The following is a 16,069-nucleotide window of genomic DNA, read 5'->3' as shown; positions in this document are numbered from 1 at the left end:
TGTATCCAGCCCAGGGGCCGTGGTTTGAGGACCCCTGATTTAGTGCAATATAAAAAATACAAGTAACCACCAAAATGTTCTGGTGACCGCTGGTCTAAAAGACCTCTGATGTCCCGTCCAGCTCTGTAATTCTACACAATTCTATGTAATTCTGACTTTTCTTGTTCCAAAAAGAATTACTGGAGGTGCACCTGACCTGATAATGCCTATAACATATATCATGATGTATTAAAGGTTTTTAAAATAATAAATGTAAATGTATAAATGAATTACAATTATTCTTTTATTGAACACATAATTTGCATTCTTAGTCACAATGAACTTGGGATGGTATGCAGTAAAATTTAATTTGAATTCATTATAAACATAAGGAACAAATGAACATTTTAATTTTAAAAGGAGACAAAGCCAAGTGTTAATCTAAAGTTTCATTAGTGGCTTCTTTAGGATCTCTACATTGTGCAAATCTTCACATCATCAACCTCAGGCTGACTTGAACCTATGGTAAATATGTAGAATAAACAGATCCCTCTGTGGTTTCCAATTATTCCCAGAAGAAAAAAGCACCAGTTGTGGCTTTGTTTTTTTACTTACCCAAATTAATAATCATTAAAAGAAAAGAATAACTTGAATCTCTTGTGGGTTATGTGCTACTGAGACCACCTATTGAAACCATATTAATTTCACTCAACTATATTCAGCAATTCTGAACCCAAAGGAGCATATTAATGGAGTACATATCTGTGTATTTTGTTATCACCTTCCAACCTGGATTAATAATCCTTAGAGGTGAGTTGAACAGGTGATGGTAAAATAGGTCTAAAGAGAGCCTTGGCTGACTTTCCAAGGGACATTTCTAATCTTGCTCTAACTATCTTGCCTCTTCAGGGAGATGTTTTCAAAGTTAAAGTTTTGATAATCTTAATGACCATCTGGGGACTAAACTTAATGAGGTTTACATCAGAACAGAGACTTCTTCAAAGTCCAACTTTGCTTCCATAGAATGTCATAGAGAATACTGTGGCTTCTACAGTTCTGATTTTTGTAAAATATATATTTTCCAAGACCTTTATGACTGCTCTACCAAATGCTAATCTTTTCCATGTTTCTTGTCTGCTTGTTCCTTTACAGTTGAACAGTTAAAAAAGAGAGGGCTAAATGAGAAGTCATTTGTTGAAGTGAATAGATTGTGATTTCGCTATTCATAAATAAAATGGAACTTAAATTATTTATATCTCCCTGTAGCAGGAGAAAGTAGAATTAGATACTCTAAAAATGAACCAAATTCAGTTCTGTTTAATCTACTTTAAAACATCAATTTGGAACAAGATGCTAGTTAAGGCACTTTGGAAAAAAAAGTACAATATTTATATTATTTCAATTCAAGCATTCCCAATTTAAGCATATAATCATTTCATTCCCCCCCCCCCCTCCAATTTACGACTCCTTCAGTTCTAACACACATAGGTTTAATACAGTTTTTAATAAAATTAACTAAAAATGTATAAGCTCATTCCTTCAGGTATTCAGCCTCAATTTCTAACAAGGAGATGTGGGAGTAGAGAAGAAAAATATAAATGAATTTTGGGAACTCCCTAAGAATGGATAGCTTTACAGTGGAGTCCCACATTGGGTAGCATGGTATCATTCGATATTATCCGGTTTGGCAAGATGCAGTCCACTGTTTCAGGCTTGCGGTTATGGCTGTGCATAATTCAGTCACCATCTTCCTGTGTCTTAAACAAGGTATAAAATTCTTCTCAGCCATATGAGCCAATAAATGTGATGATTCCTATATGCCAGATGAATCTGGCTTCGTGGCAGCCATCAGTTAGTTAGTGGATTTCAAACAGAGTTTCTATCAACAATATCTAACAGTAAATAATAACCTTATATGATGATGGAATTGTACTCCCGAAAGAAAACAATTCCTACCCAAACTATATATGTTATGTCTCTTCTTTTTAAAAAGTGTTTGAATTGAGGTTCAAATACAATCAATCAGATTCAATATAAAAAATATTCCAATTCATATTCAGCAAAGGTTGAGTAGTCCATCTCGATTGATTCTTAATATTTTCAGGTTTCAAATATCTGGGTGTAATCCTTATAAAAGATGTTTACCAACTTAGTCGGAAATTATAGTACATCAGTGACTAACAGTAAACTGTATCTTCAATATTGTCATATTTGAACAACTTTTAATACAATATCAGTGTATAATAACAATTTATGTAGGAGTCCAGCCACATTTATATCCAGAATAGTCTTTGCTTGATTGACAAAAGAGGTAAATCTTTCTTTTGTCAAATTAAATATGAGAAGAGATAAAAAGCATCCGTTATACATTCCATAAAACAAGTTAATTCATAAGTAAATAATTCCAGTGTAACAATCCTTATAATAACATTCTTTAATCCAATTACTGTATTTTTTGCACTATAAGATGCTCCAGATAATAAGACGCACCAAGCTTTTGAGGAGGAAAACAAGAAAAAAAAATCTGTCTCTGCCTCCCAGCAATTTGCCTCTTTGTGGCAAACAAGCTGGTCAGCTTCAGCACAGTCTGATTTAGCACAAGCAGCTGATTGGTGGTCGGATCGGCCTTTCAGAACACCACTGATCAGCTGTTCCAGGCTGCGGGGATCGCCGTCACCCATCACCACCGTCGCTGATTGCTCCCTATCACCACCTCTGCACATTCCAATTTTGGCCTCCAGGTGCTCCATTCTGGCCTCCACACACCCTGTTTTCAGCCCATTCCAGGCAGCGGGAATCACCACCGCTGCTGATCGCCACTGATCACCAATCACTGCCACCTATTATATCTGTGGCAGCGGTTGGCAGCAATAGGTGGCATCGGAGTAGGCGATCCCCACCACCTGGAATGGGCCAAAAATGGGATGCGCGGAGGCAAAAAATGAGGTGCACAGAGGCCAAAAATGGGGCACACAGAGGCAGCGATAGGCGACGGTGGTGATGGGTGGCAGCGATCCTCACTGCCTGGAACAGCTGATCATCGGTGTTCCAAGAGGCTGATCCAACCGCCAGTCAGCTACTTGTGCTAAATCAGGCTGTGCTGAAGCTGACCAGGCTGTTGGTTATTTGCTGCAGGGAGGTAAATTGCTGGGAGACAGAGGCCGGCGGGTGGGAGCCAGCGGATGGATGGGGCTTCGGCAACATTCGCTCTATAAGACGCGCAGACATTTCCACCCACTTTTTTTGGGGGGAAGTGTGTCTTATAGTGCAAAAAATATGGTAATAAATATATGGGCAATCCGTATTTGGCAAAAATTGCACTATATCAAAGTTCTTTCTATATTCAGCAACACCATCCTCTGTCAATTTCAGGTTTGTTAGAATGCGCATCCAAAATACATGAAAATACCAGTCTGGTTATCAACAATGGAAACACTTGTATATCCAAATGTTTGTAAAATGGGAAGTGTTACTAGATATAAAGATATTTTAAATGAAAAGGGTGAACTCAAATGAAAACAAGAATTGAATGAACAAAGGTTAGAGATACATTAGTATTCATATACGCAAATACAATCAAGGTAAGAAAAAGACATTAAAGATGAAGTGATTAATAAAGAGTTGACAGAATTGGATAAAATACTAATGGGAACAGAAGATAAGTTGATTAAAAGACTATACTGTTATTTATTAGGTGTTAAGTTGGAAGAGGAACAAGTTAAAGAAACAATGATAGTATGGACAATTTTTTTTGGATATGCCATAGAATTAGATAAATGGCAGAAACTATGGGACAGAAATTATAAATTAACAATATCGATAGCATATAAAGAAAACTTGTACAAGATGTTATATAGATACTACTTGGCACCAGCAAAACTAGCAAAAATGTTTAAAGTTAAATCAACCAAATGCTGGAAGTGTCATCAAATACCAGGAACATATTACCATATGTGGTGGTCTTGCATAGAAGCTAAAAGATATTGGTTGGAAAAAACAACATATAAACAACATTTAGATTTGAGACCTGAAATATTTTTATTAGGAATGGGTACCTGAAGGTTACAGTAAAGAAAAAACATATTTAATTATACATGTATTAACAGCAGTTAGAATTGTATATGCTCAGAATTGGAAAAGTGGTAAGATACCAATAGAGGGAAAAGTAATTGAGAAAATATTTGAATGTGCAGAGATAAATAGGTTAACATTGGCAATTAAAGAAAAAGAAGATTTTGAATATTACATGGTATGAGATTTATTTTATCAATGGTTAGAAAATAAAACAAATTAAAATAGATTAGATGTATATGTAAAGCAATAAGAGAAGATTGTAAAATAGATACATTGGATATTACTTATACAAATATGTGATTATTGTTATATTGGTATATTGTTAAGAAGGGTATTAATTACAAACTGTAAACACATGAAATATGTACCTAATCGACACACGGTTGAAATGAAATGAATTTATTGTATATATTAAAAAAATATTTTTTTAAAAAGTCAATGGACAAATAGTGTAACAGTAAATGTCAATATTGGAAACAGGTTGCTAAGATATTGAATCGTATGAAAAAGAAATTCTTTGCCTTGAAATGTTTGATGAACAATGTGCTATAGACAGGTACAGACTGGTACAGGCAGACAGGTACAGACAGGTGCATCAACAACCTGTCTGTAGTGCATTGTAATATATGAATGATGTACCTGTCTGTAGCTACAGACAGGTACATCATCAGTCATCATCAGATACAGACAGGTACATCAATTTGCTATATCATTATCATCAAGATTATTCAGGCTCCCAGTGGCTTAGAGCAAAATAAAATTTAACAAAACCTCCATGGTAAAGAAAAGGCAAATATAATAAATGTATAATGTTGTAGCCAGATCCATCCTCTTCAAGAAAGTCTAAATAAAGTCGGGCAAAATTCTTTTAGTCACAGCTTCCATGTGCCATTCAACAATAGTTGTGAGTTTAGGAGGACCCCCAAGTTATGGAATAGCCCCCACTCCCTCCTTCTCTTCCTCATTGTAAAATTGTTTAGTGCTGCTAAACCTAACCTGGTTAATGGCATCAAAAGCCCCCAAGATAACCAAAAAGAGTGCTTCTATCTCTGCCCCTACTAAGATTCCAATAAATGGCATCTACCTGAACAATTAATGCCCAGGCTTGAACCCTGAATGAAAAAGGTCAAGATAATTCAGTTTTCCTAGGGGTCTGCAACTTTATTTTATAAATTATTCTATTTTTCAGCTGTTTCCATTTTAATCCCTATCCTTCTTTCATCTACAAGGCTGGAATTACACTTCAAAAAATATTTCACAGAAACACAACTAAAGATAGCACAGACATGATCACTCAGAACATATGAGTCAAAATATGTTAATTAAATATCCAGCCTGACTCCCACCAGAGGTGGCATTCAGCAGGTTCTGACCAGTTCTGGAGAACCGGTAGTGGAAATTTTGAGTAGTTCGGAGAACTGGCAAATCCCACCTTTGACTGGAGATTTTACAGTATCCTTCCCCTGCCATGCCCACCAAGCCACATCCACAGAACCGGTAGTAAAAAAAAATTGAATCCCACTACTGACTCCCACATACACAATCTTGAATTTAGTTTTCACTATTTTGAGTGCACTTTCTGATATACAGGAATCTTTATTGATTTCAGCAATGTTCTTGTTTGTAGTAAGCTCACAGTGGATGTAATTAAGGAACCAGAGTTTCCCCCCATAGTGTAATCCAGCCTTGGCAATCAGAACAAGGAGTTGCAATGGACTTTATTATTAAAAATGAACAATGTTGTTTATAGATAGCGTGTTTAACCATTGAAATCCGTTGTGGCTAATTTTTTAAGGTGCCTTTGTTTTTGTACCTTCAGTATAGCAGTAGATTCTTTCTTTGGGAGACCCTATCAGTAGACATGTGAAAGGATATTAACAACCGAGACCCTTCAGTAGAAGATGTGAGTTCCTCTACCCTTCATAGAATTGGGAGGGCGGGAATCTAACACAGAAATATGCCTTGTAATGCACTGGATTATGTTAAAATGGGCTATATAAAATATTCTGAGTTGCTTACTCAATATTTAAAATGTGTAGAAAAAAGAGATATCTTATTATTAGTATGAATTACATAAATAGCAATAGCACTTACCAATAGTACCTAGATTTATATACCACTCCAAAGTGCTTTACAAATCATGTGAAAGATTAGTATGATAACAATGAATGTTAACAACAACATCCTTTTTTTAAAAAAAAAATCAGAACAGGAAATAAATTATTTTTGACCCAAAACCACTTGGGTGACCTTGGGCCACTCACTTTCTCTCTCCCAGCCTTAGGCAATGGCGAACCACTTCCATAACATTGCCAAGAGTATTGCAGGAATCTATCCAGGCAGTCATCAGGAGTCAAGATTGATAGCAAAAAAGATAATAATCAGAAGCATAGAAGCTAACCAGATGACAAGATATTATGTCCTTGTCTCTAAAAGGTACAAGTAGGAGGAAGCATCTTCTTCCATTAATGTTTGGAGGCTCATTAATTTCACTAATTCTCACTAGGAGGTGCTGTTGGCATTTTGAGCCTATTTTTTTTTCAATCAGAAAGCATTCTCACCACTACTTTAAAACCAGAACGTTGATGCTTATATTTACACAAAATCACCCACACCAATCAATGCCTGTCACTTAGATCATCATATGATGCCCTCTTCCAAATTCTTCCATCATGAAGAATTAAGGTTGGTGCTTTCTTCAAATTGGCAGCTCATTCAGGCTCTCCTTCTCCCAAGTGTTTTAATACATTTTTTGTATAATATACTCCAGAGCCTTATTTTTGTATTTTGTATAATAGCTTCCCTTGAAGCAACATTAAGAGGAAGGAAGGAAGGAAGGAAGGAAGGAAGGAAGGAAGGAAGGAAGGAAGGAAGGAAGGAAGGAAGGAAGGAAGGAAGGAAGGAAGGAAGGAAGGAAGGAAGGAATTCTAACCCTCCCTCAAACCTTTATGAATATGAGTTAATAAGGCACATGTCTTATCCAAAATGTCTCCATCCAGTGTTATTCATCTGCAAATAATAATGCAGTGTTTAATATATGAAATGAGGATGCTAAGACTTTATGCTATTTAAGAGGTTGCTCACAAAATATTTTGCTAAATTTTCTGATAGAATTACAAGAATATAAAACAAAACACTACTGAAGCTGTTTGGAAGGTGGGGGAAGGATGTCCTACCCTATATGTAGTCATTCTTAGCTTCAATACTTTTCAGAATAGGAATATCTGACTTTTCTTCCAAGAAGATCATGGTACCACTCATAATTTTATTCTCACCACAGGCATTGACTGAATGATGAACGAGCTGCCCTAATGGCTAGAAGGAAATCTAAATCCAGTCTCCATTTAGCATTGTACTCATGGCATCTGATTGGCTTTTCAAAACAAGCAACCTCTGATATTACCTGTTTTGCTTATAAAACAGCAGACAAATTATGGAAATCCATGAAAACTTATTTATTTCAGCAAGCTTGGGGATTCCAGAGAAATGGAAAACCTGTGAAATGCTTACATTGCACGCAGCACCCTGGTCTATTCTCCTGCAGGTTGTTGGGGGGGGGTATTCTATTTGTATTTCTATTTTTGTCTAATTGTTTTTAACTGATTGTTACACTACACCACCCAAAGTTAGATTTCGGAAATGGGAGACTATATAAATCTGATGAATTAAAAATAAATAATGAAGATGACAATGCATGGAAAGATATATATATTTCTCTTTGACATAGCCAATGCACAGTGTACACCTACAAATATATGCTGTAAATGAAACATAAAGAAGGGATTTCTCCAGGCAGTTTGGGAAGGGAAGGATACATTCAAAAGCCACAAAAATAGCTCTGCAGATTGTTCTCTTGTACCAGCTCCATAAAGTGAATGGAAAGCATGAGAGGAATGTACCACAACATTGGGTTAATGGGTTGTGCCCAAGATAGAGTTCACTGCAGGAAGGCAGAAACTGGATTTATAGCTGGATCTTTCTTGATATTAAAGTATTAAAAATCCAGGCAGTAGAGTTTTATCAAGGCATTCCAGAGAACATATAAGTTTCCTAATAATTACACAAATGGCTAAATTTAAGTTATTTCAATATATCATTATTGTGGTAAAACAATTGGAATTGTCTTCAAGTAATTCTTGATTCCTGGCAGCTGCCTAGACATGCTGCAAGGGGGGGTTGGCAGTTTTTTTGAAAGGGGCTTGCTCTTGCTGCCTTCCTCCCAGAGCTTAGAGAGAGTGACTGGCCCAAGGTCACCTAGCTGGCTTTCTGCCTAAAGCAGGACTAGAAGTCCAGTGTTTCTAGTCCAGTGCAGACACTGGATGTCTCAAGACATGAACAGGTACTCTCCAAGACATAATTCATGGAAGAAATGACTCACTTTCATTTCTTTGGCTTATCCAGAACACCCAAATGGACCAACGTAATTTCTAGGAAACATACATTGTTGAACATGCCTCTCAATTCCTTCTTCCTTGTTCCTCTGAAGATTCATATCAGCACTGAATAAACAGACTCAGGGAACGGAAGTTGACATGTCCTTTCCCCCAGAAAACACAATGTGCCATCCCACATCCTACACTTTCACCATTGAGAAATTGTCTTCTTCAAGATAAGCAGTGATGTGCCCCGGTTAAAAGCGATGTTTTTATGTAATGCTTTTAATATGTGATTATAATACATGGTACATATAAAATAAGGAATCAATGCACCCTATACTAATATTTGGGCTACCCCAAAACATTGTCATAAATTTTCTGAAGATACCTAGACATAATCTAAGAAACTGAAACTTTATAAACAATCCCCAATATTAGCCAATATATTAATAAGAATCTGAAAACCCAAAGTAAGCTTTGGGCTGTTAGAGATATGTTGTTAAAGCCAAAAGAACATTCCCAATTGGATATCCTAGTACTTTATCCTGCCTACTGAAGCATTTAATAGGAGGCTAGCATTAATACATTGCATGGAGAGACTAAAGATTGAAACAACTAATTTACAGTGACATGTCATGGCAATTATTGCTATGGATCCAGTAAACCTGATGGCTATTAGCACCTACTCAAAGTCTTGGGCTAAATAAAATGTTAGGTCATTTCACAAAAGGAAGTTTTCCATCCCCATATCTCAGGCATTCTTCTGGCATATGGAGTTTTGCATTGCTTCATATTTCCTTTCATCTAGCAGATTATGATTTAGAATAGCATCCAAACCAGTACACTGTCACTGCTCTAGAATTTGGAAAGGAATACTGTTGCTGCAAAAGTCCTGTTTTCTATTCTAGAAATGCTTGTGAGAAGCAGTGAGTTAAATGCAGTTGTATGCCAATGCTGAGATTCCAGCAAGCAAAATAAGAGAGATGTGTGTGTGTGTGTGTGAGTCTGTGTGTCTGTGTGTGTCTTTGGGAGGAGAGGTAGTTAGAGTTTTAAAAATTGTGTAGGACATGGTGGCAATATGCATAAATATTAGTTCTCTTAAGGAAAGGAAAAATACTGCATATTCTTTCCTGATGAGTTGAAAGGTTGCAGTACTTGGGAAAGTTTTGTCACCATGTGAGCATAAGATCCTGAAAAGAAAAGATTAAGCAACCCTTGTTTTTTTTAAAGAAAACCTCTTGTTGGAAAAATACTAAGTAAACTTTATATTTGAACATAGGCCATATAATTATGAATTCTGGGCATGGTTTCCTAGCAATGGCTCCCTCTCATGAACACCAGATAACCAAGGGTCTTCTACAGTCTTCAAAAACTCTGGTATTTCCAGAACAACCTTGCTAGGAGCACCCTATCTGTAGGGAAATAGTTACAGAATTCAGTTGGAAAGAAATAAACTCATCCCACAAAATGTGAGCCTGCTCTTTCTGCTTGTTCAGTTAACTGAATTGAAAGGGAGAACAAACTCCAAAGTCATTATATCCCACAGGTGACATTCCGGTTATAGAACTATAGGGGGAAAGGGATATACAGTATTAACCAGCATTGGGTTTGAAACCTACATTTCCTGTTTCTCATTACTGCTGCCTACTAGGAGTCACTCCACAACCGAAATTTAGCCATTTTCATTATGTAAATCCCAAGTATATTAGATGACATTCACACAACACTGGCCACAATAATGACTCCAGGTAGAGCTCACTGCAGAACTATGATACATAATAAAGACCACAGATTTTGTTCCTAAAATATTAAAAAAAATTCTTCTATAAACATAACAAATGAATATTTAGAAATTGGAATAAACACCTATGCACAGAACATTTCAAGGAACAAGAATAGCCAATCACACATAACAGGGAGATGTGTAGGGGAAAAAACCTCCATAATCTTGATAACTCCAGGTTGCTGCTTAGAGGTCTGCAGATGTTCTGCTGGTGATGGAGATCTTAGAAAGGCTTCAACTGCTTCTTGTTGGGTTGATGTTATGGACCTCCCAGAGCCTAGGAAAGAGTACTGTATGGTGGAAAGGATTGCATGGCACAGACTTACAGGGCCCTCAAAAGACCCTGCAACCACATCTAGGCATCACATGGAGGATCTCAGAAATGGTGGGCCTCTGTCACAATTTCTATCTGATACAATTATAAGAATTGTACAATTATAACAATAAGGGTAACAATACAATTATAAGAAATGTGAGTTTCTTATGGGGTGGGCATTCATGCACAGCCCAAAGAATTCTCTGTGCAGTTTGGTTCTCATTTTTTCTTCTGCATTCTTTGCTTTGTTTGGGGCAGGTTAAAGGGCCATCTTAGCACATACAAGTGTTAACTGCAACTTTGCCCAATGCATTAAGCCATGGTTGCTTGTTGGGTTTGGGCCAGGGCATCAGGGGAGGGGTGGAAATGGACCAAATGGAGCCAGATTGGCCATATTTTTGAAGTTTCATCTCCTTTGTACATGTGTTGACACTGTACAGCATACATATACAAAGGAGTGGGGTTCAGTCAGACAGTTGCATTTACCATCTTAGCCCTCCACGCCCATGGAGACTCATTTTTCACATTATGAGCCACTTTGGTTTGCAAAACATAGATTATAAGTTAGTGAGGACCCCAACCAATTGCTAGTTAAAAAAACAACCATGATTAAGCAAGCCAACATCTGAAGCTAATCAAATGTTTTTCCCTATTCTGCTAAATTCTTAATTTTGCAGTTTAAATTGTAACAGTAACTGGACAAGCATCTTTAATCACCAATATATCTTATTATCCTTTCCTTGACCAGTTTCATCACTTCTTTTCCTGATCATTTTTATCTAAAAGGAAACACCTTGAATTTAAGGCAAACCTCCCTCCAAAGAAAGAAGTGGCAGAAAACTATAAAGAAAAGGTATGTAGTACCCAAACTCTGCACTTTGCCTATCTGGGGTTGCCAAATTCAAATGAAGATTCTGGCCCTCCCATAACAGTGTATATGTAATATACTAATGTGTAAGTATTTGGGGCTAGTTCAAAAATAAATGATAATGATTAAAATGATGCCTAATTAAAATCAGCACCCTTTAAAATACACTATCTTGCTAGGTAGTAGAGATATCTCCATCTCCACTCCCATACATGCACTCATACAATTCAGAGATAATTATTTGGAAAACCAATACATTCTCTTTGTGTCAGCAAATATTTTTTGAATTTTACAGGGCAAAGTGAAAGCTGAACTTACATCTACGGTAAATAAAAGATTCCTATTTTGAAATGGATAGCACATCTGACGCATATGAAAAGGGATAATACTAAGAGAAGTTTACATTTGCCAGATGACTTGCAAAGCCAAGTTCGTACTCCTTGAAGGCTCAAGTGCATTCTACTTTTCCTATTGTATTAAAAAAGAGCTAGACACCATGACCAAAAACAACAACAACAACCCCCACCAACAATTCTAGAACCAGCATTTGCATTGGCTACGTAATGTATTTTGCTCTCTCATGCTGTAATAAGTCTAATGGGAAGAATGGGATAATTCATCTAATCCCAGGCTGGACAGTCCAAAGAAAATCTGATCACCAGCCTCTCCTAAGAATTGGATTTCCTCCCACCCACAGGGCATACCAGCTTGGAATAGTCCTTTGGAGCTGCCTAAACTTTTAAAAAATGGTTCTCTGCTCATATGAAAATTGTCCTCTTCTATTCGGCATGTAGAAAGTTATAAAGGCTCAACAGGTGGAGAGACTTGGCCCATAGAATGGCCAAGAGTCGGACATAATTGAATGGATAACATCATCATCATCATCAAACATGATCATATGATAACTTTTGGAAATAGTGTGTTAATATATATGGGGAATTTATAGGGGAAATCTTTAAGTATTAAAGATGGCAGTGTCACGTTGACTTATATAGATAGTTCAGCCTTGGAATCTGACTGTTTATCAAGAATTATGGTGGGACTGAGCAGGGAAATGGCTAGGAAAATCATACTGAGAAATCGGAAAAGTGATGTTAAGGAGCAGCTTCCAGAAATGTGAGATGTACTGTATCTATTTTGAAAAAAGCAATATTTCCTAATAATCAAAGGCTAAAGCAATATGTGTTACTATGGCAAAGATTTTGTAATATTTTACAATAAATTGTTACACTAATATTATAATAGAGTATGGTACATATTAGTAAACCAATCATTGCTGATAATATATAAGGTAAGGTAATTTCTTTTTCTTTTTCTCTCTTAATTTATTTGGGATTTTTCTTTTTTTGTTTTGATATTTTTTTTTCTTTACTTTAGGTATAAATGCTGTTTCACTTCATGAGTTTTTGCGTTTTGATTAGCTTTTCTTGTAACTTGTAAATAAAATTAAAAGAAGAAAGAAGAAAAACTAGTCCAATGAATCAAGAATTTCCAAAGGTACCTTTTTGCATTCAATTAGACTTTTCCTTGGCAAATGCATCACAACAATAGCATAACTTGTGCAATGCTTTCTTCTCAATAATTCAGCATGTTTTCAAAACAGTAGATAAAACGCCAGGTGTCATGTACTTTTCCAGCTTCTCACATTGTACCTGGACCTAATTTAAACAGGAAGCTAGGCCTTTGACTATTGAGATTTCGCTGGTGCACATGGAAGTTTGCTTCCTGGTTACTGGTACTGATCACGGAACCCTTTCTGCCAAGTTCAGGCTTTCGTTAAGGGCCAAATTAAGTTAGAGTTCCACCAAACATTTGGTCTGGTGTCCACTGCATGGAACCAAAGGGAAATCCATGGAAAGTTAACAGGTATTGCACAAAAATATGAAATGAGCAGGTCTTGACATTTTGCATGTAGCTGGTCAACGCACCCTACCTCCCTACCTCCAAGCTCACATGAACTAAGCAGGGTGATATTCAGGACAAAAAGCTTCTTAAGAGCCGTGGTGATGCAGAGGTTAGAATGCAGTATTGCAGGCTAATTCTGTCAACTGCCAGCAGTTCGATTCCGATCGGCCAAGTTTGACTCAACCTTCCACACTTTCGAGGTTGGTAAACTGAGGACCCAGATTGTTGGGGGCAATATGCCGACTCTGTAAAGTGCTTAAAAAGAGCTGTAAAGTGGTATATAAGTCTAAGTGCTATTGTTAAGGCAACCCAGGCTACCTCCATGACTTTGAAGACTGTTGTGATGAGTTGTAAATGATCTCCTCCAATACTGGAACCCATAAGAAAATCCTGTCAACTTGATTTGGAATATATAAGGACCATTCTTAAGAGCTCCCAGCAAAGCCCAACATTATGAACATAAACTTCTTTTTTGCAGGGTTGAAACTGGATGTTTCCAAGTAACCTAATATAATGTTTGATGAAGAGGATCTTGTGTTTCAAGTACATATCAATTTCTTACATAAAATGGAAAACCTGTTGTCAGAAACTTGGGGGGGAAAGGAGAGAGTCCAATGTCATGCCAAGGGCCTACATATTTGGCTTGAGGGCCCATATCTCTGTCCCAAGCAACCAAGCAAAGGCAGCAAGATGGTCTAAAGGAAAATGGAGAAAAAGTTGGTGAAAGTACACAAGAGCCATTAGCAAATGAAAGAAACAATAAATGACAATGTAACAGTGGGAAAGGAAAGGAAAAAGAATTTCAAGATAGGCTTGCCTTGATTTTACTGCATAAGGTATAAGAGTAGGCAGTGGCAGGCTTTCAGAATTCTGTTTTTACACTCTACAACAATAACATGGTATTGTGATAGCTATTTTTTGATCCAGCCTACCTTGAAACGCTGATGGAGATAGTAAAGGGTGGTAGCATGTTCAAAACATGCTGCTTATATAAGCATAATCCTGACCCTTCTTCTTTGTCCAGAAACCCTAAGTCCTGTAGGGCATATAGTCCCCAAATATGTCTGTAACCCCAACCACATTTTTTAAAATTATTTGTGATAATAATTTTCCCATCCCAGAATTCACAAAAAAACTTCTCTCCTTAGCCCTTCCTCCTCAGCTCTGCAGACCATTTGATAAATGCTCAATGTGCTGCTTCTTAAACTAATTTGTAGGCTGCAGGTGCAGACTGGAAGACATATTTATAAAAGTATTCCAGTAAATGTTTAATCTTACTCTACATTAAAAGAGTAATCTTTATACCTTAAGACAACTTCCTGCAATGACAACCCCAAAAGGCCAACCTGAGACTGAAAAGCTGGAGGCTGGATCTCAGGTGACGATCCAAGTGGTGGACCAAATACCCAACTTCTGTTTTTGAGCTTGTTGGTCTTATGGCTCTGCCTGTTCCTTTTCCTCCAGAAAAAGTTTGAAATTCATTGCCCAAGATAACGATCTCATTTTGCCTAGGGGTCACCTGTGAGGCTTCGCTGCTCCTGTAATTCTGAAATTATGTTTTCTTCCTGAGTGGCTGCTTCTAGCACCATCCAGGCATTGCTTGTTTGCAAGAACCTACTCTCAGCAATGCAATTAACTTTTCATACTTGAGCGGTAAGAGTATTTAAAGCCCTTTTAAAAAATTTATGTGTAACTTGATGCTTCCTTGCAGAGCATATTTAATGGGTTTTTTTAAATGGGTAGGCTAAAGAGGATTAAAGCAGATCAAAAAAGGATTCATCTATAGGCTTCGTAAAGATAATATGATAATTATTAGAAGAAGCAAGGATTCATAAAGAACAAGTCTTGGTGGACTATTCTTATCTCATTGGATAAGTGCGCTGTTTCCTTATCAGGTTGTGAAAATGCTATAGACAGAATATGCCTTGATTATAGCAAAGTATTAGATAAAGTCCCTCATTCGTGCTAAGTTAACTAGCAAGCAAGTTATCTAGGCTGGTTGGGAAAGAAATTAAGCAGCACAATTATTCACTTAGAAAAGACAAAAATCAAAATGCAGGTATAAGATAGAAGATAACTGGTTTGGTAACAATATTTATGAAAAAGAGCTTGGAACAATAGTTGGTTGCAAACTGTGTATGAGTCAATAGGTGTCAGCCAAAAATGCAGTTCTTGTTGCATTAACAGAAAACAATGTACTCTAAATTATGTGAGACAACATAATTACCCATTTAGCGCTGAGAAAAGCAGAGTGGTATGATACCACAGCAGTTCAGATACTTGAATGGATATCATACAGTTCTACATACACACAAACATATGTGTTCTCATTAATTCTCAATGTGCAGATATGGTATTACAGATATAAGTCATATGAGGAAAAACCATTTCTAATTCAATGTAGAAGAGAGAATCCTTCCTATTAATAAGAACCCTTTGATAGTGGGGATTCCACCAGAGAAGCAGGCTGGAAAAGCCAAGGTGAGACAAGATATTTACTTGCATTGACCACCGAGTTTGATTAAATAAGCCAGCCCTGCAGTTCTGTGAATAGATAGGAAATCCCCTTTTTCACTTGAACATTGCAAAATGAACACAGCAATTCATGGTGTGTGTTTTTTAAAGGTGTGAAATGCTTTTGTGCTCTTAAAAGTAATACAATTGCACCAATCCAAACATATACTAAAATAACTCTACCCTATTCTTTATCCTTAAATTTGGCTGGCATCCATCCACCGTGGTTCTGCTGATGTCATAATTTAAGTAAA

At 36.9% G+C, this 16,069-nt stretch overlaps 1 protein-coding gene across 1 annotated transcript in view; it reads right to left on the bottom strand.

Moving 5' to 3' along the window:
* Nucleotides 1–9,485: 9,485 nt before the first annotated feature.
* The window catches only part of VAMP1 (vesicle associated membrane protein 1), a 60,877-nt gene continuing 54,293 nt past the window's right edge, over nt 9,486–16,069 (bottom strand). The window contains exon 5 of the mRNA XM_087954050.1: nt 9,486–10,489. Coding sequence (XP_087810176.1) covers nt 10,296–10,489 — 194 coding nt within the window. The 3' untranslated portion in view covers nt 9,486–10,295. The remainder of the gene's footprint in view (nt 10,490–16,069) is intronic.

The sequence above is a fragment of the Notechis scutatus genome, chromosome 2 (assembly GCF_049901735.1).
Source record: "Notechis scutatus isolate UNSWTSFEM ecotype Mainland chromosome 2, rNotScu1.2, whole genome shotgun sequence".
NCBI lineage: Eukaryota > Metazoa > Chordata > Lepidosauria > Squamata > Elapidae > Notechis > Notechis scutatus.
This window is presented reverse-complemented; position numbering and strand designations above follow the sequence as displayed.